The sequence below is a fragment of the Rhinolophus sinicus genome, chromosome 10 (genome assembly GCF_057876585.1).
Source record: "Rhinolophus sinicus isolate RSI-liver-muscle chromosome 10, RSI-T2T, whole genome shotgun sequence".
Lineage (NCBI taxonomy): Eukaryota > Metazoa > Chordata > Mammalia > Chiroptera > Rhinolophidae > Rhinolophus > Rhinolophus sinicus.
In genome coordinates this window covers 6,847,131-6,870,262 of record NC_142510.1, presented here as the reverse complement: position 1 = coordinate 6,870,262, position 23,132 = coordinate 6,847,131, and the positions used below count along the sequence as shown (strand labels likewise).

At 48.0% G+C, this 23,132-nt stretch overlaps 1 protein-coding gene across 2 annotated transcripts in view; it reads left to right on the top strand.

Annotated features, from left to right (window-relative positions):
- Positions 1-2,128: 2,128 nt before the first annotated feature.
- SHISA9 (shisa family member 9) overlaps positions 2,129-23,132 on the top strand; it is a 222,949-nt gene continuing 201,945 nt past the window's right edge. For both annotated transcript variants that reach the window (XM_019750675.3, XM_019750674.3), the window contains exons 1-2: positions 2,129-3,125; positions 13,539-13,666. In XM_019750675.3, coding sequence (XP_019606234.2) covers positions 2,440-3,125; positions 13,539-13,666 — 814 coding nt within the window. In that variant the 5' untranslated portion in view covers positions 2,129-2,439. The remainder of the gene's footprint in view (positions 3,126-13,538; positions 13,667-23,132) is intronic.

Sequence of the window (23,132 nt, the reverse complement as noted above, 5' to 3'; positions counted from 1 at the left end):
AAAGTTACATTTCAATGTGGGGAGACAGAAAAAAATAAATGCTAATATAAGGTCAGGTGGATCGAGTCTGGAGGCCTATTTTCGGAAGGCACCACTTTGCATCAGTTAGAACACAGGCCCCAGAGTCAAATTTCTTGAGTCAAAAGCCGACTGTGCCCCTTCCTGAGCTACCCGGGGCCACCACAGGTTTAATTGTTCTGGGCCTCAGTTTCAACCTCTGTTGTGGGGGCCGGGCAGCATTACCTGATGGACAGAGTTAAATGAGGTCCGTCACTCAGCGGTTCAGCAGAGATTTTCCCAGATTGTCTGCTATGTGCGAGGCACAGCTCTGAGCATCCGCGAGGAGGTGATTTTAGAAAAAGCACGCGTGGTGGGGATGTCATAAGCACTGAATAAATGTCAGCTATCGTTAGCTCACACACCAAACTTGTGTTTGTGGAGACTCACACAGTGGTGGTGGGTGTGGGTCCACAGAAATGCCACACTGTTCTATTTTGGGGACCCAGTTATGATGAACCAGGTAGATTTAGGCTCAACACTCTCACACCATGTCCAGGTGGGTTTGGGACATAATACAGCCCATAATTCTGTGAGTCTCCCAGGACTGATATACTCCTGGATATATTGTCAGTGTTGCCCTGGTGTGTTTTTGCTGGAACAGGGTCACTCTTTGCAAGTCTTTGGGGAGACTGTAAGTGACATTTCTTCAGAGACAATGCACAACTAGCCAAGCTCCCCCTCATTCTGAGAAAACTTGTAATAGAGTCCCAAATAAAATCCCCCCTTGCTTTTTACATTAAGCGGACCCCAGTATGTCATTTTATATGTGGCCCAACTTCTTACTCCTTTGACGATGCCCCCAGAAGCCCTTAGAATGCAGCCAAATGGAGAGCAGCGTGGTGGAAACATCAAATCACTGCAAATAGCCTAGCTGACTGCAAAGTGTATACTTAGTTAATGCAATTAAAAAACAAAACGCAGGGGCGTGTGGAGATCTAAATTTGGTGTAGCAGCTTTGGTACAAATCCTTTTTCGGGGGCTACTGGAGTCAAATTGAAGCAGAGGAGAGAAGAAATGGGAGAAATAGGAAAGGGCTGATGACTGGCTGGAATTGGCTGAGTTGAGAGAGGGCAACGCGAGGCTGGAAGCCCAGGAAGCAAGGCTGGCTCCGCAGCTCCTGGTGAGGATGTCCTGGGGGTCTCGGTGGGGACAGGGGCCAGCCGGTTCCGGGGACCCATGCGCGGGCTCCAGGTCTGGGAGGGTGGCTGAGACTGGGTGCCCAGGCCTTGCATTGCACCAGATCTGGGCGTGCAGAGACGCACCGCCGTGTGCCCTCCTGTGGAGTGCAGGGAATGCTGCGAGGGCCGTGAGGGACAGAAAGTGGCAGGTCCGGGGGCCTGGGAGAATCCCAAGGAAAGACCTCCCGAAACATGTCATTGCCTCGGCCTTGTGGGCTGCCTCTCCTTATCTCCTGCGCTTCTTCTACTTTAGTTCAGCCCAAGCCCCTCTCCAGTGGGTGCTCGCTCACCCTGGGCCCAAGGGCTTCCCACCCAGCCTTCCCAGCTCAGCCTTGGTCCTCGCCTCTGCCCAAGGAGTTGAGCCATCGGGTGACGCTTCTGGCTGGAAGGGGGAAGGACAAGGTGGCCCCGCGCACCTGGGAGGGGCGGTCCAGATCCGACTGCGCCTCAGTCTGTCTTGGCGTGGAAGCTGCCTAGTCTGTCCCTATCGCCTCCGAGTCACCCTTTCCCTGTTGGGCGGGTTTGAGCCGCAGCTCCTGCGTCCGCATCCCCGAAAAAGCCACGGGCGGAGCCGCCTCTGCGCCGGGAACAGGTCTTAGCCGCGCCTCGCGCCCAGAGAGGGCGCGGGAGGTCCCGCCGTCGTCCTCCACCTGCCGGGAAATCCGAGCTGTTCCCTCCGCGGCCGCGAAGCTCCCTCTTGCCCGCCCGCCATCCTGGCTCGGCTCTGCACGCCCCCCAACTCGCTCCCGCCCGCCCAAGTCACCTCCAGCGCCCCCGCCCCTCTCGAGCTAGTGCCCGCCCCCCTGCATTCCGCGCTTTCTCTGCCCGCCCTCCTCCCCCTCCCCCTTCCCTCCTGCCCTCCCTTCATTCCACAAGTGTCGCTTCGCTCTCTCCAGCGCACTTAGCGAGCTGAAGAGGTGAGAGGGATCCTGCGAGCAGGCGCTGGGCGGTGAGTCCCCAGCCACCCGCGGAGGGGAGGCTCGGACAGACCGACTGTTCCCCGTCCCTGCTCTCCGGCCCCCGCCTCCCCCTAGAGCCAGCCGGACCTGCACTCCGCGCTTGCCCCCGCGCATCCTCCCCCCGCCCCGCCCGGCGCGCTCCTCCCCGGCCAGCCCCTCCACGCGCTGCGCGCTGGAGGCGAACGCGGGCTGAGCCGAGCGCAGTGGCCGCCGACCACCGAGCGCCCCGCGCCGCTCCCTGCATGTGCGGCCCGCGGCGGCTCGCAGCCCCTGGCAGCAGCCTCGGCAGCTTCGGCCGCGCCTCAAGAGGCGGCTGCAGTGGCTCCAGCGGTGGCCGAGCGGCCGAGTCCGGGCTGGGAGACACGATGCGCCGCGTCCTCCGGCTGTTCCTCGGCTGCTTCCTCGCCGAGCTGTGCGCCCGCGTGTGCCGGGCGCAGGAGCGAGCGGGACTCGGGCAGCTGGCGCAGCTGGGCGGCGTGGTGGTGCTGACGGGGGGCAACCGCTCCGGGGCCGCCTCCGGAGAGGCGGGCGAGGGCGTGGGGGTCTCGGACGCGCCCCCGACCCGGGCGCCCACGCCGGACTTCTGCCGGGGCTACTTCGATGTCATGGGCCAGTGGGACCCGCCGTTCAACTGCAGCTCGGGCGACTTCATCTTCTGCTGCGGGACTTGTGGCTTCCGGTTCTGCTGCACGTTTAAGAAGCGGCGACTGAACCAGAGCACCTGCACCAACTACGACACTCCTCTCTGGCTCAACACCGGCAAGCCCCCCGCGCGCAAGGACGACCCCCTGCACGACCCCACCAAGGACAAGACCAACTTGATCGTTTACATCATCTGCGGGGTGGTGGCCGTCATGGTTCTCGTTGGCATCTTCACGAAGCTGGGGCTGGAGAAAGCGCACCGGCCCCAAAGGGAGCACATGTCCAGGTGGGCTGCCTCCCCTCGTCCTCCCCTCAGGGTGCTCTTCTCCCTCTGCTCCCCTCTCCACCTTCCCCAGGCAATGGCGCCCCCACCCCCATCCTCTCCGCCGGGGGATGTCACGGTGGAATGTCACCGGAGAAGCCAACTTAGGTTCCGAGCGCGGAGAGGGGGCGCTGGGCCCCGCACAGGTGTGGAGATGAGCTTGTGTGTGTGTGTTTGGGTGGGTGGGGGTCTCTGCTGTCCCTCACCCTCCTTGCGTCTGTCTCTCCTCCTCCGCCGAGGATTAAAGCGGACTTGAGCCCGAGGCCCTTAAGTCTTGGGTTTTGGGGAGGGGTCCACCCTCGGGTTCCAGATTCTAGCTTCTCGGTAAACAGAGGCCAGCGGGAGAGCCAGAAAGGGAAGGGGGGCGTGTGTGAGCCCCATCGCGCGTGTGTGATGGAGGGAGGGAGGGAGGGAAGGAGTGTGTGCCGCCTGCAACTCGTACGGCTCGCTAAAAGGAGGCGAAGGAGGTGGAGAGCCCGGGGAGGGTGAGAACAAAAGCCTTGCTTGGAGCTGCCGCCTCCTTGAGCTGCCAGGTCTCTGCAATCTGGACATCGGCTGCCCCTGGCCCCTCTTAACTCCTTCGCCCGGCCCCCCTGTCGCTACCTCTCCTTGCGCCCCTTGAAGCGGCTGGCGTGGACTTCAGGGGCCTGAGCCCCCGCCCCACGTGCCCTCACCCCCCAGACACCCTGATTCATCAACTTTCCCGTTTGCTTAATTCATTATGCAAGTCCCAGCACGAGCAAGGCGCAGCAGATGGGAGAAGGCATTTGGGGATTAATGGAGCTATTTGCCTTTTGCTTGTTTTTTTTTAAGTGTCTAAATTGATTCTCACAACCCAGTAACTTTGGAGGCGAGGACGCAGCGGCGAGGACGCAGCCCCAGACCCGGAACAGGCCAGGGGTTGTTGGTGTGAGGTTGGGCGGGAGGGTTGAAGAGCGACAGGCGGCCTGCGAACATCTGGATGGCTGGGGCCAAGCTTTACCCTCTTTTCTGAGTAAGGCCAACGCAGTCACCATGTGTCCCCTGTCCACATACAAACACTGAAACCACACTTCCGCCGAGAGCCTGTGTGTGCGCGTGTGTTATGCACGCGCTCTGGGCGCCTGCCTAAAAAATCTGAACAAAGAGACCCAGCAAAAATAGGCGAAGGAACATCACTACCTCACTAGTAATTATTTTCTATTTATACACAGAGGATCGATGACTTTTTTTTTTCTTCCGGAGGGGCAGGATTTGGGGGTCGAAGTGAGGAAGTTCCTCTCGGTTTGGGTCAGCAGGGAGTGTGGATGGATGATGGGGTCTTGCCGCATAGAAGTAAGCTCCGAGGGGACTCAGGAATCCCTGACCTACTAAAAGAGTGCAGCGGTGGCCCTGCCCGTCTCCTGCCACCCCAAGGTGCCCTGTCACCACCCCCACCCGTGGCCGGGTGGTTTCACTTCCCGCAGTCTCCGCCATCGCCATGGATTCCCAGGGTCGGTGTTAAGATGAGGCTAAGATAAAGAAACGGGACTGCAGCAGTGAGCCTCTCCTAGGTAGGGAGAGATTTGCCCAGGGATAGGTAAGCTGCCTTGCAGATTCCTTCCTCTGCTGAAATCTTGACGGAGCACTTTCCTTACAAACCAGCGCTTAAAAGGAACCTTCGGTGGTGGTGGTGGTGGTGGTGGTGGTGGTGGGGCTTTTGGAGGGGGAAGGAGATGGGAAGGTGGGAGAAAAGCTAACCTTAGAGCGCCTCTGGGAGAGGTAGCTTCAGGCGCCCCTAGAATTGCTGTTCCTGTGGAGACAGCACTCCACCAGGTACCCTAGTGCCCAGCAGGGGCTCAACTTCCTGGCACTGCCCCCTGGTAGCTCCCTCAGGGGAAAACGAATCACTGCAGCCCAGCCGGTTGCAGCCCCGCATCCAGTCCTCTGGTAACAGCCTCAACACTGGCTTGCCTTGTACACATTTTGGGAATTCCAGGACAGAGTGCAAGTACATACACCCAAAGACAAAGAAGAGTTGATTTTTACGGTCAGCTTCCAAGGTGTCATTTTCAACTCTGACCGCTGTTTAGGATTATCTAGAATGCTTAGCAGCAACAACAACAACAACAGTCACCCTAGGGCTCACCATAGACTGTTAATTAAAATCTTTAGAGGGAGGGCCTGAGCGGCTGTACTTTTGTAAAGCTCGCCAGGCTTTACAGCCAATCACTGTGAAGGAAAAAAGTAACATTTGTTGAGCACACTTCTGGGTGCCAGGTACTGCACGAGTGTGTGTGTGTGTGTGTGTGTGTGTGTGTGTGTGTGTAAGCATTGTTTAGTTCTCACAACTACCCGATGACACTGGTGCTATTTGAATTCCCACTCACAGAGGAGAAACTCGTGGCTCAGATTGCATGGCTTGTCCAAGGTCATAGTTAGAAGATTGTGCCCTACCTAGTCCTCTGGTTTCCATTGTGTCTGGGGTAGACGTGTTCAGATGGAGTGAGCATGAGAGTTTGGGGGAGCTTCCTAAAATGCATTCTTGAGTTCTATCCAGAGAGATTCTAAATCGAGAGGTCTGGATGGGCCTCCCCCACCCCCAAATCTGCATTTTAATAACCTTCTCCAATGGCTGATAAAAAGTGGCCCGCACTATAAGACTGTTCTTGGGTTTGGGAATGTTTTTCAGGGCTGGGGGATGGATGAATCAATCCAAGGTAGCTCTTATTTACATTCTGTTGCTTGTTTTCTGCACGTAGTAGGTAGCCTTTGTATGTATTTCTGCGGTGCTAGGGCTGCCCCAAGTACCCTCCAGGTGCACCTTGCATAGCTTATGCCGTTCACTGTTTCTAGTCTCAGCCAGAGCAATGGGCTCTTTAGCCTTTAAGGTGTCAGGGATGCTTGGGTGGGGCCGGCTTGCCAAGCTTGGGCTCAGAGAGGCGATAAGGTAGCTTCCAGGTGAAATTAGTGTGCTGGCCACGCTTCTTCATTTGTTTTGTCTCGGGGTGTGAGGGTCACTGAGATGAAGGGTTTGTTCTCATCTTCCCTGAAAGCACCTCCCTTCCCAAGACTTAACAGCACATTGCTGCTCCGTGTCACAGACTGCCCCTGGTGACCAGTGCGCTTGTGTTTTCCCAGAAGAGGCCTCTGTAATGTCAGTTTTCAGGCTCAGCGTCCTAGGCGTGTTGCCTGCTTCCTTTTGGGCTGATGAGGACAGAAAGTAGGAGAAAGACAGTAATTCCAGGAGGGTGGGGGTGGGGGTGGGGCCTTGCAGTTGACATTGTAAGAACTGTACAGGTGCTCACTCAGCAGCTGTTGCAGCAGCTACATTCAACCATGATTTATCGGGAGAAGTGACTACCAATGGCCAGCTATGGGGACCCAACCCTGCAGACATATGTTGTTTGGTCTGCAAGGTATAGCTGTTTATGTCTTCTTATTTTTTTATTTTTAAGTTTTCCTTCATTTTTTTTTTTTTACGGTGAAACATGGTAAGCATACAAAAAACTTGAAAGAATAATCGCAAGGAACTTCAGTAGCTCTAGACCAGGGTGTCTCACCCTCAGCCATATTGACACTTGGGGCTGGAAAATTCTTTGCTGTTGGGGGCTGTCCTGTGCACTGAAGGATGTTTGGCAACACCCTTGGACTCTACCCACTAGGTGCCAGTAGCATCCACCACACAACCCAGTTGTGACAGTAAAAAATGCCCTCAGACATAGCCAGATGTCATCTGGGGCAGAATCACCCTCACTTGAGAACTACTAATCTATATTCAACAGTTATTAGTAGTTTGTCATATTTGCTTTATTGCTGCTTGTCTCTCTTTCTCTCTAAATATTCCTTTCTCCTCCCCACCCTCCCTCTCTTTTTTCTTTGTTTTTTGGCTGAAGCATTTGAAAATAAGTTGTAGATGTGGCACCTTGTCCGTAAATGCTTCAGCATGGATCTCCTAAGAACAAGGGCTCCCAAATCACACAATTCCAGTGTCACACCCAAGAAAAACAACAACGATTCCACAGTATCATCAAATGTCCAATCATATAAACATTTTCCCAGTCATACCAAAAATGTCTTTTAGAGCTCAGTGTTTCAAAGCAGGGTCCAGTCAAGGCTCACTGCATTTGGCTGTGAACTCTCTTTAGTCTCTATTATATGCAGTGTTTTAAAACCAACTTAGAACCCATTGCCAGTGTTTAAAACCTGGGAAGGTTCACACAGAAATCCAGATGTCTGAGTTCTCTTGAGAGATTGGTAGATCTGGCAACACTGCATTTTCGCATGGCAACTATTGATTGCTACTGACTGCTGACTGCCCCATTTAGGAAGCTCTCAAGTTCACCTCAGTGGCCACCCCCACGCAATTCACTTAATAATGTGATCTGCAATCCCTAGAGAGGCAGTTAGGTTGATCTGAACGGCATGGGCTCCAGCCACTGGCCCCAGATTCAATCCCAGCTCTGCCACTTAATAGCTGTGTGACTTTGGGAAACTTACTTCACCTCTCTGATCTGAGTCTTAAGTTCTTATCTGTAAGAATAAGAACTTAAGAGATAATGATGATCCCTATGTCATAGGCCTGTATAAAGATTCACTGAGACTGGGCTTGGAAAGCTCTTAGCACAGGCCTGTCACAGGGTCACTGTTGAGTGACTATTCCCCTTTTATCATCATCCTTATTAATAGAATTTCCTAGCCCTTGTCTACTGAAGAGGATAATGTTGTAGTCTGGAACTCAGTACCTTGCTGTTGCTCTGCTGTGTATATTTAGCTGCGTGACATTGGCCAAATCTCATAACTTCTCCAGACTTGCACTTACTCTTAGCAGGAGAGGGTGGCAGGTTCAGGACGGGAGAGGAGGTCTCCGTCTCCATAAATGCATAAATGCATGACAAAGTGTTGGCCTAGATCATGTTGAAGAAACCTTTGCTGGCTTTGCTCTTCTGCCTGAGGCTTGCGTGTAAATTCCCAGTTAATTTCATGTCGCTCCCCAGGGAGATGGGCCTGATGACAGTCTGCCTTTTAAGAAGCACACATGGCTTTGGGAGAGGGTGAAGAAACCCCCCTGGTGAGTGGAGGGGCTGGACTTCAAACTCAAGCAGTGTGAGGCCAGAGCAGAGGTCCTTGACCACTAGGCTGCACTGCCTTGGAGCACAAACGTGCAGGACTTCAGGCGTCTCAGATCACAGAGGGCTCCATGCCCTGCAAATTCCAGCACATCCTTGGGTCCAGTTCAAGGAGCGGCTGTAAGAGCAAGACTAACAGTGTGTTCTGCCTCTGCCCTTGGCAGGGCCAGCTCTCTTGGCGGAGGCGCTGATGAGAAATGACCTCGGGGGCAGGAAGGCGTGTTTGAAGCTCTCTACCCTTGCAGCCAGCAGGGAACACACGACATTATTTTTTCCCACCTTCAAACAGAATCAGAAATCCAAGCGGCAAGTTACATACCCTGTTTCCCTGAAAATAAGACCTAGCCAGACCATCAGCTCTAATGCATCTTTTGGAGCAAAAATTAATATAAGTCCAGTTCTTATATTGTGTTATATAAGACCTGGTCTCATGCTAAAATAAGACTGGGTCTTATATTAATTTTTGCTTCAAAAGACGCATTAGAGCTGATTGTCCGGCGAGGTCTTATTTTCAGGGAAACACGGTAGCACAGTGTCCTGTGTGTTTTTCAAACGCACTTCAGGAGAGCGGGAGTCCTTTGCAAAGAAATGGCATCAAATCATAAATGTCCCCCCTTCTCTTGCCTTTTCTCTCTTCTTCCAACTTCCCTTCTACTTCCTCCTCTTCTGATACATTTGAGGTTACCCTGTGGCTTCAATCAGCTCCCAGGCTGGGGGAGCGCATGCATGCATATACTATTAGCCATGGAAAAGTCTCCAAATTATTTTTCTTTGCAGGATATGTTTGCTTCTCTCCGGGCACTAAGTCCTTGAATTTTAAAAGTCACCTTCATTGGGGTATAGTTTACACATTTTAAGTGTACAGTTCGATGAGCTTTGACAAATGTCCACACTGGTGTAACCACTAATCCAGAAAGTTATCGCGTGCCCCTGGCTCTTGCGATCTTGAAAAGTAAATGATGGTTCTGGTGCAAGAGGAAATGCTTACGAATCCTAGTCACGTGTTTAAGAGTCAGAACATAGTTTAGACCTTGGGGCCCCTTGGAAGCTGTGAAGGAAGATGCTGGGACACTGAATTCTATTCAGAAATGTTGGGGTCCTTTATTTGCTCACTGTAATTGGAAAGAAAAGGGACGCAGCCTTTTCTTTTTGTTCCCTAAATAGGCCAAGCTCATTGCCACCTTGGAGCTGTTGTGGTGGCTTGGCTCAAATTCTCTCCCGTTGGACTTTATGTGGCTGGCCCCTCCTCGTCCCTCAGGCCTCAGCTCAAATGTCACCTTCTCTGAGAAGCTGTCCCTGACCACCCCGGCTGAGTTACCGCTGTCCCTAATCCCCTCCTGCCTGTCGCTCAGTGTTGTTTGCTTCATTTCACATTACTGTCTAAAATGAACTTACTCATTTACTGTCTTACTAGTGTATTATCTGTCTCCTTCCACGACCGTCCAGAGCAAGGAGAGCAAGGCCACCAACAGTTTCACCCACAGTTCTAGCCGGGTGTCTCGAATAGAATCTGGCACAGAAGAGTTCCGGTTTCTGACATCCGGGTTTGCATGACATAAGAAAGTATCTCATTCATTCATTCATTCATTCAATTCACCCATTCATAGTCTCATGCAATAGGTATTTATTCAATAGGTACTTACGGTATGTACCCAGCACTGTGCTGAGAGCTATCACAGAACAGTGAATAGTACAGATAATTCCCGCCCTCCATAGTCAAATAGCGAGACAGGTAACATACAAAGAAATCTACAAGTACATTGGTACTAAGTCGCAGTTTATGGATTTGCCCATATTCAGCCAGCTTTGCCCTCACAAATGGCAATAAACATAGTTGTTCTGAAATGGATTAAGGGTTATCAAGGAAAAGTGTAGTTTCTTCCATAAGTTACCTGTATTATTCAGGGCTCTCCAGAGAAGCAGAACCTATAGGGAATTAGTGTATGTACACACACACCCACACACACGTTATTTCTCATATGGAACTGCCACTGACGAGTCCAAAATTTGCAGAGCCCATGGCCCAGTTTGAGTCCAAAGACCAGCAGACTACATAGAACCAGGAAGAGGTGACTTGCAGTTTGAAAGCCATCAGGTAGGAACATTCTCTCTTATTGGGGGAGGGTCAGCCTTTTGTTCTATTCGGGCCTTCAACTGATTGACGAGGCCCGCCCACATTAGGGAAGGCAATTGGCAGTATGAAACAGCTGGGTGTTTACAGAGGGCATCCATTCTGATTAGTCAGTGTCTCCGCCCTACTAGCTGATGGATGTTGAGACTATCCTGTCTGCAGGTAAATGAACTATGGGGGTTGCATAGGTTGAAATACTGTGCCGCAGTTGCAAGTGAGTAAAAGACACACACGCAATCATAACTACAATGTTATGTATCTTTTGAGGATGTTCATATATCTACGTAAACACACGGTGGAGGGTAGGTAAAGAGAAAAAATATGTGTTGGTGAAAAATAAGTGCAATATCTGTTTGAAAAAATAAGTGCAATGTCTGTTTGACAATTATCTTTACTCTGTTTTGTGTGCTAATGCTGAGCTTCTTTCCTAAGCTTACATGTAATTGGGAAGGCCACTATTATGGGTTGAATTCTGTCCCTGCCAAAAAAAGACATATTGAAGTCCTAACCCCCCTGGTCCTCCAAGTGTGACCTTGTTTGGAAATAGGATAATTGCAGATGTAGTTTGGATGAGGGCAAACTGGAGTAGAGTGGGCCCCTGTGACGGGCATCCTTGTAAGAAAATTTCCATGTAAAGACGGAAATCACCCTGTGAGCATGGAGGCTGAGACTAGAGTGACGCACCCACAAACCCCTGAATGCCAAAGATTGCCAGCAAACCCCCGGAAGCTAGAGTGAGGCAGAGAGTTCCCCGCCAGGTTTCAGAGGGAGCGTGGCCCTGCTAACACCTCGAGTTTGGACCTCTAGCCTCCAGAACTGCGACACAGTAACTTTTGGTTGTGTAAAGTCACCCAGTGTGTGGTATTTTGTTACAGCAGCCCTGGGAAGTTAAAACCATCACTTGGCTACCTCTCAACTTGTTTCCTTATTTATAATATAATAGTGATAAGAATATTAACCCTTGGGTGAGTGTCAAGGGGATTAACCATGATGATAAATGGAAAGTGCCCGAAACACAGCAGGTGCCTCAGGTTCTATGCTTTCCCTCCATCCCTACTCATTAAGAACAGCAGCAGCCTGGGGTGTGGATGGATCACACCAAATCCTCCATAGGTAACGGGAACCCAGCGCACACCAGGTACGGGGCTGTGAACACAGACTCAGGTTCAAATCCCTGCGCTACTCCCTACGGGCAGTGTGACCTTGAGCAGGTTAATTCACCTCTGTGAGCCTTTGTGGGGCCAAACCCCAAAAAGCAGTCCCAGGCTCTCAGCCTCACATAGAAAGGTGCTGGCTCAGGTAGTAAATGGCCATCAACTGTGATTGCATGGCCATCAGCTGTGGCTAGTTGGCCGTCAGCTGTAACCAGTGAGCCATTGGCCACAATATAACTGCTGTGGCTATGCTAGGAGAGAGGAAGAGAGGAAGAACGGGGGCTAGCAAGAAGATGGCGGCTGGGCTGGCAAGTGTGGATGGCGGTTTGCGGACAGTGTGGATCCAGCCTCCAGTGAGAGTATAGTGCCGCCAGAGAGAATATAGTGGTATGACTCCCCTACCTATGGCTCCGTGGGTGTTCCTTTTTGCTCACCATGTCCTGTGTTCTTGTATGGGGAGCGGGACCAGAGACCCCGCCGGCCTCCCCGTATGACAAATGGCGCAGCGAGCAGGGTCCCCCGCACGACAGGGGAATTGCCTTCCATCCCTAATTTAATGGACAACTTGACTGTTTGGGAACATACCACCATGTAGTGGAACTGGGGGATATTTGCTTTTGTGTCTTGACTGGCCGCCATTGAGAATATGTAAGCACCTTGATTGTGAGTCGCTGTTATTCCAGCAGGGTACCCTGAGAGGCCCAGAGAGAGTGGCAGTGCCCTGAGAGCCCTGGCCGAGCCCAGGAAGTGTGGCTGTGCCCACAGAGAGTGGCAGTGCCTTGAGAGCCCTGGCTGAGTCCAGGAAGTTTGGCTGAGCCCTGAGATACCCTGGCTGTGCCCAGGAAGTCGGGCTGTTCCCAGAAGTACTGGTGGTGCCCTGAGAAACCCTAGCTGTGCCTGGGGAAACTAGTGGTACCCTAAGAAGCCCAGGAAGTCTGGCTGTGCCCAGAAGTACTGGTGGTGCCCTGAGAAACCCTAGCTGTGCCCAGAGAGCCTGGCTGTGTCCAGGATATTGCATTCACCCCCAGGCTCCTCGCACAGGGCCCCTCGCGGAAGATGCTTGTCGCGTAGATTGTGAGGCGAGAGCCTGTAGGGGTGGAGTATGGGGCCAAACCCCAAAAAGCAGTCCCAGGCTCTCAGCCTCACATAGACAGGTGCTGGCTCACGTAGTAAATGGCCATCAACTGTGATTGCATGGCCATCAGCTGTGGCTAGTTGGCCGTCAGCTGTAACCAGTGAGCCAATGGCCACTAATATAACTGCTGTGGCTACGCTAGCAGAGAGAGGAAAAAGAATGGGGGCTAGCAAGAAGATGGCGGCTGGGCTGGCAAGCGTGGATGGCGGTTTGCGGACAGTGTGAATCCAGCCTCCATTGAGAGTATAGTGCCGCCAGCGAGAATATAGTGGTATGACTCCCCTACCTATGGCTCCGTGGGTGTTCCTTTTCGGCCTCACCATATCCTGCGTTCTTGTGTGGGGAGCGGGAGCAGGGACCCCGCAGACCGCCCCGCATGACAGCCTTTGTTTACTTACCCGCAAAGAAGTGGCAATCTTCCTAAGGTGTGTGTATGCTGCCTACTTGAGTTAACATAGTGCCTGGTTTACGGTAAGTACTCAGTAAATGCTATTTGTTACTAACCGTGGGCCATTGCTGTACATGAAGCATTGGTATCGAGTGTTAGATATTGGGGGCATTAAATATATGGTGTGCACATTAGGTTTAGTCATCCTTTGGTCTTTTCAACAGCTCTGACGTGGGTAATACTGCTGTTACACAGCTGTGGTGGGCAACATGGCAGCTGTTCTACATGAAGCCTTTATAGCCTCTCATTGCAGTGAGCTTACTTGCTTGCTTGTGTCTTTCCTCCGCTCCCACCTCTAACCAGAATGGTGGCTCCAGGGAGTAAGGGGCCTCGCCTTTTGTTCCCAAGCACTGTGCCCAGAGGACAGCGGATGCCGTTCATTGTGTCCTGGATGAACAGATTTCAACTCTTTCTTCTTTCAGGGCCCTTGCAGACGTCATGAGGCCCCAGGGCCACTGCAACACGGACCACATGGAGAGAGACCTCAACATCGTCGTCCACGTGCAGCATTATGAGAACATGGATACCAGAACCCCCGTGAACAACCTTCGTAAGTAGAGCTGCGCGATCCATTTCCAGTCCCACATGGCGAGCCTGGCGGTGGTCACACCTCCAGCGTTCAAGCTGTGTGTTTGCGTTCATGAAGAGTTTCTCTTCATTGACTAGTTAGACGTTTTACTTCGTCTTCCCTGGAGGAAACTGTGTTTGGCACCGTCAGAGTTCACTTGGTTTGTTTCTCTGTGAAAGAGTGATCCACTTGGTTAGTTTCTCAGGGCTGGTTCTCCTGTTAACTAATGGCCCCCTTGGATGAGTCATCATGGTTGGGTACTTAGTTAACCAATTGATTGCTTGGTTGGTTCATCTTAGATAGTTAATCTGTTAGCCAATAACCCATTGGGTTGGTTCATCTTGGTTTATCAATCAGTTAACCAGCGGTCCATTTGCTTATCTGTCTGCCTCCTGAGGTAGACCAGTTGTGACGTTTAGGTTTCATACTATTTTCAATGAATTGATACTAGTTCAGAAGAATTAGATCTATTTTTCATAAAACTAGAGTTTCATAAAAAGAATCCACAAACTATTTTGTGTGTGTGTGTATGTGTGTACGTACATGTACATGTGCATACGTGTACACAGGAGCGCCTTTGTGTGTGGAGTGAGTTCTGGTTTTGTTGTTTCAGGCTGAGTATATGTGATTCAACAGTAGCAAAAAGAGCTGCATTGGTTACTGTGTTTCAATAGGTGTTCTCCAGCAGCGGATGGAGCATGCTTGGGGATCTTGGTATGCTCCCAAAGATTTTATTTCCCTTCAACGGTCTGTGTATGCAACATACATTATGGATCTGATGTACTGACTAATGGGAGTGGGAAAAACAAGATGGTTTAGTTTTTGACAATAGCATACTCCTCTGGGTATTCCCAGCAATTATGTTTTCAAGTAACCCCCACATTAGAGTAATGCGGAGGGTTTGGTTTAAAATAACAAAAGCCAGACAATTTAAAGGATGCATTTAGTTGTGGCTGGAGGTTCTTCAAAATAGAAACAGTTCTGCCATTGAACGTTTTATAGTCTGGGTCGTCTTGGCTGAAGTTCCACCAGGGGTTGCATTGGTGTTTTATTTGCTGAATCATCATTTTGAACTGTTTGGTTGCAATTTTTTTGTGCTCCAAGGGTACAGGAATTCTGTGGAATTTGACATGGGTGACGCAAAGTCTCTGAGTCTTCACAGTGGTCATTTCTCATGGCCTTGGAAATGTCGCAGTATGTTCCCGAAGTCAGTATTCATATGGTTTGAAAATGGGCATCAAGTTTTAGGTTTCATTGGGTTAAAGAAGTCAACATTATATATTTATGAACCAGGTCATAAAAGGGTATGAGAAATAGCCACATTTGAGAACAAACTACACCAGCAATTGGAAGTTTTATGGCCAAATCTCCCAGCCCTGAAAGATATGGTGTATTTCACCAACTCTGACACAGCAACTGCTGTGAGCCATTCTGGCGTTGATGGAAACAAGCACATTGTCTTTTAGATGGATGGCTCTGGGAAATAAGTTGAACTGAAATGCGTGTGAGTCCTAACCATCCTAAGTGAGTGAATGTGATCGTGGGGAGTAGACAAAGGTGAAATGGGGGAGTCCCTGGCTATCAAAGGTGACTGTTAACCCTGTTCTCATTTGAAGTTTCAATCTTTAGGATGATGTTTGAATCAGCAGTCACAGGGAATAGCTAACTCACTGAACTCACCCAAGCTTTTTCATTCCATCAGGCAAAGGGCAGGGTACATTAAGGAATCTTGCTTTACTGAGTGACTTTTGTTTAATGTTGTACTGAAAAAAAATACACTGCTTAGAGATGGGTGTTCAGGCACCGAATAATTCAGACGTCTCTTGTGGCAGACTAACTTGATTTATTTCTGATACTTGCTTTTACTCTGTATCTGTGTCTCAGGGGTCATTGATCTTTTATACCAAGAAAAAAGAAATGTGCCTTGTAATATTCTAGTGGGTGGAATAAAACCAGAGCATTCCTGGTGAACTGCAAGGGAGAATTCCAGGTGTAATGGAATTCTCCGCAGATGTTAATATCATATAATCCTGCTAGGTTGATCTAATCCTTATTTCCTAGAATGCTTGGGAATATCTGGGAAATAAGCATATAGCTTTTTCACAGATTTATATTAGTAAGTCTATACAACTAATTCACTAGTTGGTAGTAATGATAGGTTTCCTCATGATGGCTTTGTCTTTTTATTGATTTTCAGGAGCTATTTATGTATGATAGACACAGGGGAAAAGTGGCATGTTCAGAAGAAGGAACGATTTTCAGAGTTCATTGAGAGGATAGGACTAGATGACTGATATCTATCAATTATTAGGGATTCAAGAAGCCAAACAGAGAGCAGAGCTCGCTTTCATCAATAGAGGACTAGGAGAGAAGGAATTCAGTCTGATGATTGGAAAGCGAGACCAGCCCTTAGTGCCAGAAGTAGAAAGCACCTATTGAATATAAAAGCCTCTTCTGGACATTCCAGGAGCTAGAAACATGTACTATTAGAAAACATGGAAAGAAAGATGTGTCTGCTTATAATATACAAAAGGGGGCATGTTCATGCCATTTTTAAGGTGTTCTTCACTAGACATCCAAGTTACCGGGTTTGACTGGGAACTCAATAGTCCCCCAACTTAAATGTCATTTTCATCTCTATTCAACGATCCACTCAACATTCCTTTAAGATAATATGTTAATCATTTCCATCTATTTCTCTCTCCTCATCTTCTTAATACTAATGCTAACTCACGTTCTGAGCTTGCCCTTGTGCTGGGGTCAAATGCGAAGAGAATCAAAAGTCAGTGTTAAAATCTGGACATTCAGAAAGAGGGTTGTGGAGAAGAACTAGGGTGGCGTCAAATAGGGAGGAGAAAGTTTCAGTATGGGGACATTTTGGCCAACATTTCTGCATAAATTTCCTGTGGTTGATTTGTCCTGCGATAGGCAGGACTTGCCTCTCTCTGAAGACGGATTTTTTCTTCTCCTGATTCTGCTCATGTCCCTTCCAGGCATTCACTGATATTGCCTAAAAATATTTAGTCTGATAATCAAAAAGGCCTTGACCTCTTTGATTAACAGGATGTAGATTCAGATGAGACAGTGATTTTCTGCAAATGCTCTTGGGCGTCTGTATAATTATAGTTTGCTTTTGAAGGCACATTTTGTCCTCAAGTGCTATGAACATACTCTGTCTCCCCAACCTCAGCCTCCCTGCCTGCCACCCCTTTTGGGAGTGCAGGGTAAATACAGGCTCCCTTCCGTCGTAAGAAGGGGAGATGTGAGTGGGGCTGTGGATACGAGGATACAACCTGGAGCAACGCTTCTCAACGTGTTTGTGTTAATATACTTTAAAAAAAAACTTGAATTTTGGAAAAATGAAAAAGGGAGCACACAGTTCTGTATGCTCCTCACCCACTTTTCCCTAATGTTAACATCTTACGTTACCATGGTACCCATGTCAAAACTAAGGAATCAACAGGAGTACATTCTTTTCACCTCAACTGGACACAGTGTTTGAATTTCACTAGTTTCTTCGCAAATATCTCTTTGCTGTTCCCGGATCCAATCCAGAACTCCATTCTATTTAGTACAGCAGCCTCGGTGGTCGGATTTTGGTTATGCAGTAGTGTTTCATGATGTGGTAAAGACTAGAAACAATAGTAAGTCGGCAGCTAGGACACCACCTTTATTGCCACAGTATAAAAAGTTTCTCCCAGTGCCTATAAAAACATCCACATAAAATTTTTCACCAGGTCAGTGCTGGAATGGAACCAGTGGCTATCCTGACTGTGGTTTCACACTCACGGGACAAAGTACCTTCAGTCCGTACAAACATGCGGCCCCTCTTTGAAATCGGGTTGATGTTACACTGTTTATTTTACAGCATAAACGGAGCAAGTGAGATCTCACCTCAAACTGAGGAAAATGCTGACTTCCTATTTCGGGACAAAGAAGCCATCAGAAAGACCAGGCCCCGATTCCAGCCTCACCCCACCCCTATTCCCCCAGGACCATTCCCCAGTAAGAAGGAGGCAGATGAAAAGCAGGTTCATTGTTTAGTTTCTGAAGATGTTGTATGGCTCCTATCTAGGGCCAGATGGATTTCTGTTCATTTCTCCATATTAACCAAGGCACCTGGAAGTCCTATGACTTTTGGAGATACTGGCAGGGATATTCCCAAATATTTAAAAAAACAATGGGGGGTGGGGTGGGGAATTTCCTAATCAGGGCAGGCAAAAGGGTAAATATAGATATGAGTATATGAGACTATAAAATATGTAAGATTGTGTAATGTGAATAGCGACTTAGACAAACAGCATTCTAAACCCCCAACCCATTAAGTCGTCAAAACCTTATTAGGTTGGTAATATTATTTTCACCACCATAAGGTTGGGAAACTGAGACTCAGAGGTTAAGTGGCTTGTCCAGAGTTCATACAGCTACTAAGTCATGGAGCTGGGATTTCAGTGGAGCAAGTAAGACCCCAGGGTCAGTGTTGTTCGCTGTTACACTACATGACCTCTCCTTGAGGTACAGGTGTTTGCAGACGGGGACGTCTTCCCCCAGGAGTAGAAAGCATTAAAGGATATGCTATGTGAATCGAGAGATCTCTCAGCACCCTAGGAAAGAGAGCTGTTTCCAAAATATACTGCCGTGTATTTAGGGTCTTGTGACGAGTTCTCCCTTAAGGGGAATAAGAAGTTGTATTTGTGGAGCCCTTGCTATGTACCAGGCATTGGATGCTGAAGCTTTGAATGGATTAGCTCATTTCGTACTCAAACCAACCCTCAAACAGCCTGGCTCATTTCTGCGGCAGGGTCTCGACACTTGCGCTTCTGCTCCCAGACCTCCTTGCTTTCACAGCTTATGCCCATTGCCACTTCCTTAGAGGACACTTCTTTGGCTCCCAAGTCACCTACTATTTGTTCCCCATGTCTCCACTGTTTCCATCATAACTTTGATTCTCTCTGAAATTGTCACACTCATGATTCATGCCTCTTCCACTGCATACACTGTAAACTCCACGAGAGCAACTGCTGTGTGTTGTCACAGCTGCACCCCCCACGGCAGGAACCGGGCTGGCTCGTGGCAGCAGCTCCATAAATTTTTGTCCAATGAATGAAAAAGCCTATGGAAGAGGTATCATTATTTCTGTTTTATGAAGGAGAAAACTGAAAATTCATGGAAGTTAAGGAACTCATCTGACATGATGACTGAGATTTTCTTTTAAAATCTCCAGGAACCTACAAAATTGGGGTGGGGCGGGGGGTGGATCGCAGATGAAACAACATGGGGAAAATATTATTATTGCAGCTGGATGACTAAATACCTGGGTACTCAGTATCCTATTTTCTTTATCTTTGTGTATACAGAGGTACCTTGGTTTTCAGACGTAATCCATTCCAGAAGACCGTTCAAGTTCTGAAACGTTCGAAAACCGAGGCATGGTTTCCCCATAGGGAGTAACGCAAAATGGATTAATCCGTTCCAGACCTTTAAAATCAACCCCTAAAACTGCAAAGTTAGCATGAATTTTACTATCTAATGATAGCATAGATCCATATAATTTATGGCGTTCGTAAACCGAAATGTTTGTCAATGGAGACATTGGAAAACCGAGGTACCACTGTATTTGGAAATGTCCACAATAACATTAAAAATTAACTTGTCCCTGATACCATAGTAATAAATAGAAGAGCCGGGATTCAAACGCATGTCTGTCTGCCCCCATAGCCTGGATGCACAGTGGTTGTCTTCTGGTGAATTCCAGGCTCAGGAAGGGTGGGACGCAGGACCAGCACACCGGCTTCAGGAGGTGGAGTGAGTGAAGATGCATCGCCGCCTTATCTGTCCTTCCTGTGGTCAATCACTCTGTCCTTTAGTCCACATGATCCAGAGAGACAAAGTGGGATGGGTTTCCTCTGACCAGCCAATGGCCTGGCTTCCCCTGGGGCAGCTGTCTGACTCCACCCATTCTATCCGTTGGGTGGGGTGGAGTGTCTTAGGGCTCCCAGTCAGCACTGTAGGGGGGCAGGTCCTCCTAGAAGGCCATGCTTGAGAAGCAAGGTGGGGGCAGGGTCGCATTTGCTTTATTCATCCCTGTATCTCCAGTGCCTAGACATTATGCAGCGTGCAACAGGTGTTTGCTGAATGAACGAGTAGACGCACACATGATTGGATCTCTAGCCCAAGCTCTGTAAGAAGCCTGGTGGAACCCACGAGCAGATTTTGAGTTTTGAGGGAACTCATGTGAGGCTTTAACTCTCTTCTATGAAGCCTCAGCTACCAACATCTGAAGATCTGTGACTGCAATGGTTTTGGCCCATGGGTCAGTGAGGTATAGGGTTCATAGGAGTTAGGGGGTGGATGTATACTGCATCAGCTAAAGCCGTTTGTAGGCTCAGCTGAATTGACTTTGTGTGGTCTTAGACCGAGAGCTCTGGCTTTGTCTTGAGGTACTCACGTTATAGGGGAGCCCCTGATATGTGGGTGATGCTCACTAAACATGTCTCATATGTCCTTGAGACAGTGCAGTGAGGAAATGGGGGATATGGGCTTGGGAGTAGGCATAACTGGACTGGGTGTCTGCTCGGTCACCTACTAGCTGTGCAGTCTTGGAAAAACTAATTTAATTCTCCGAATCTCAGTTTCCCCTTCTATAAAGGGAGCAAAATAACATTTCCCTTTCAAGATTGTTGTGAGGATTAAATGAATGAACACAAACTTGAGCATAGTGCCCGGTAGCATACATGTTGGTGGTTACTATTATTATTTGTGGAATCAGGGGACATTGGTGGTAAAGTGGTCCATTCACCAGGGGACAATGGTACATATCACCACGAATTCACTGTGCAGTTGTCTTCAACAGTGAAAATGTTTTCACTCTGGGTGTCAGCTGATAACACGATTTGTGTGTGTGTGTTTGTTACTACTAATGTTTTTGATGCAAATGAGATCTGAAGAAACTGTCAGTTCCTTCTCAAGGAAACAGCTCTAATGGAGCAGCTGTCCCATTCTTCACCATTTGTTCCTGTCTTCTGTTTTTCTTGTATTCCCATTTAAAACACATGAGCTTTTGTTCTGCTGGAAATATTGATTTTTAATATTCTATTTACCCTGGCAGACCAGGCCAGTAGCAATCGGTATGGCCCCAAACGTGTCTTGTATTTCTATCCAGAAAGTGAGATTGTGTGTATGTGTGTGTGTGTCCATATGCAAGCAACAGAAACAGAGCAAACAGAGCCCTTAAAAGAAAAAAAAAATCACCACTTTCTGGAAGTCATCTCCTGGGCTCTTTTCAAAAATTGCTACTAATGCTGGCCACATGGCATTGCCTAATTAGATTTGCATTGCCTTTCCAAAGTACTTCCAACCAGCTGTAGCACTATTTGTAAAGAAAGCCGAAGTGCTTATCACAGTGTCTGGTTTAGTTTAAAAGATGCCAAGTTCTGTTCCTTCCATACTAGGAAAAGCCTATCCTTGGACACAGTTCCTTTGGGAGAGCATTTCTATTTATATATTAGGATTAAATGTTGCAGCATGCCGATGATGTGACTGACACTTAGCGTGGATAAAAAAAGAGGAAGAAATAAAACAGAATCATGTTTGTTCTGGACCTACCACGCGCATGCATTATACTTCTCACAACTCCAGGAAATAAATGAAATAGGCATTTGCATCCACATGTTACAGAGGAGGAACCCACGGCTCAGAGAGTTTAAGTAACTTGCCCAAGGCCACAGAGATGTTTGGTAAGGAGTTCAGACACTAGATGTGGGTTTTAAACCCTGTATTTCATTCATGACCTTTCTCATGCCGTCCCCAAGGACCCACACTGGGTGATGTACCAGATTATCTCTTCTTCTCCTCATGTATTGATTTCCACTAAGAATCACTATATTAGATTACCTTCATCTTTGAAAATAGACCGACTGAGATAAAGTCACCATTTCTGTCCTGGAGGACTCAGATTTCTAGACAATTCTTTGCTTTCTTGTCATTAATATTTCCATGTAATCAATCAACGTTCAACTGGGGTTTATTAAAATCTTGCTATGTATCAGGCAATGTGCTAGGCATTGGAGGTATGAGGACGAATGAGACAAAAATAGGAAATGTCCTGTCGGGTTTATTATGCGGGGTCAGGGATGAAAGAGCGGACAGGTAATTAATTGCACAGCAGCAGGATAGGAGTAAATACCAGATGCTATGGGAGCATGCAGGCGGCTTCTTTAAAATGCCTGAGGCTGAGGGAGAGGGAAGAGAGAGTAGGACAGATTTTCCTGAAAAGCTGATATTTTGTTCTGGAAGAGAAATACCCCCCCCCCCCCAACAACTTTCCAAGAATCGGAATGAAAGAAAACCAAAAATTTTCATGTCCTGACTTTTCTCATCTTTGATTGTCTTAGAATATAGATGTCTCTTGCAGGTCTGGTTAGTTTTATATAAATTGTATAAAGGGTAAGAGGATTTTGTTAGGGTCACACTGCTTTTGGTAGGGAAATAACAATGACATGTCTGACACAGGAAGATCAAAACTTCAGGACCAGCTATCGATCGTTGAATACAGTTTCTTTTCCAAGACCTCGTACAGCTCAGTTAGCTTGCATCTCTTCAAGGTTAGTGTTGCAATTTTTATTCTTTTAAATATAACAGCCAGCATAAAATTAAGCAACATAGTTTAATACCATAATACATATATTAGAATAATTTATAATGTTTTAGGAAACTGCCAAAAAAGAAAAGAAAATCCCAATAAGAATTCTCAGGAAAGTTAATTACAATTTGAAAAGGAAATCCCAACACATTAGTCTGAGAATGCAGTTAATGAAACTAAGTGTAATCATAATCTGAATATTTTATTAAATGAAGATTTAAACTCATTAAGTTAGGTATTAGGCCTGGAGTTGGGCTCACGCGAAGACTGCCATGCTCAAAGCACAGCCAGTATTTTATTCATTTAAATCTAACCTTGTGTCCAGGGAGATGGACCGGCTCCTCGGAGATCTGTCCATGGTGCTGAATCGCACCCTGGATGTGATTATTCAGTTCAAAACACCCAGAAGGAAAAGTTTATCTTATAGAATTTTGGAGCTGGAGGGAACTTTAGGAATTATCTTGCCTTTGGTTCACCATACTTTTGGTTGCAAAGATAATTAAAAATTAAAATTAACTGAAGAAATGAGGTCCCAACATAGTGTACTAACTTTCAGTTTTGCCAAGAAAGGAAATTAGGTAAACAAGTAACTACTAAATACTCTCACCATCGTTTCATACATGATATGGACATTTTAGCACCAAACATTTAGTTAAGAAATCGTTCTCAAAATAAAATGCAGTTCCTAAATGAAATGAAACTAGTGTCATGAGAAGTTTATTCCACCATTCTCATTTTTGTTTCTCCCTCCAGTCAGTTGAAAACAAGAACATAGATTTGCATTTTTAGTAATCACTGATCATTCCT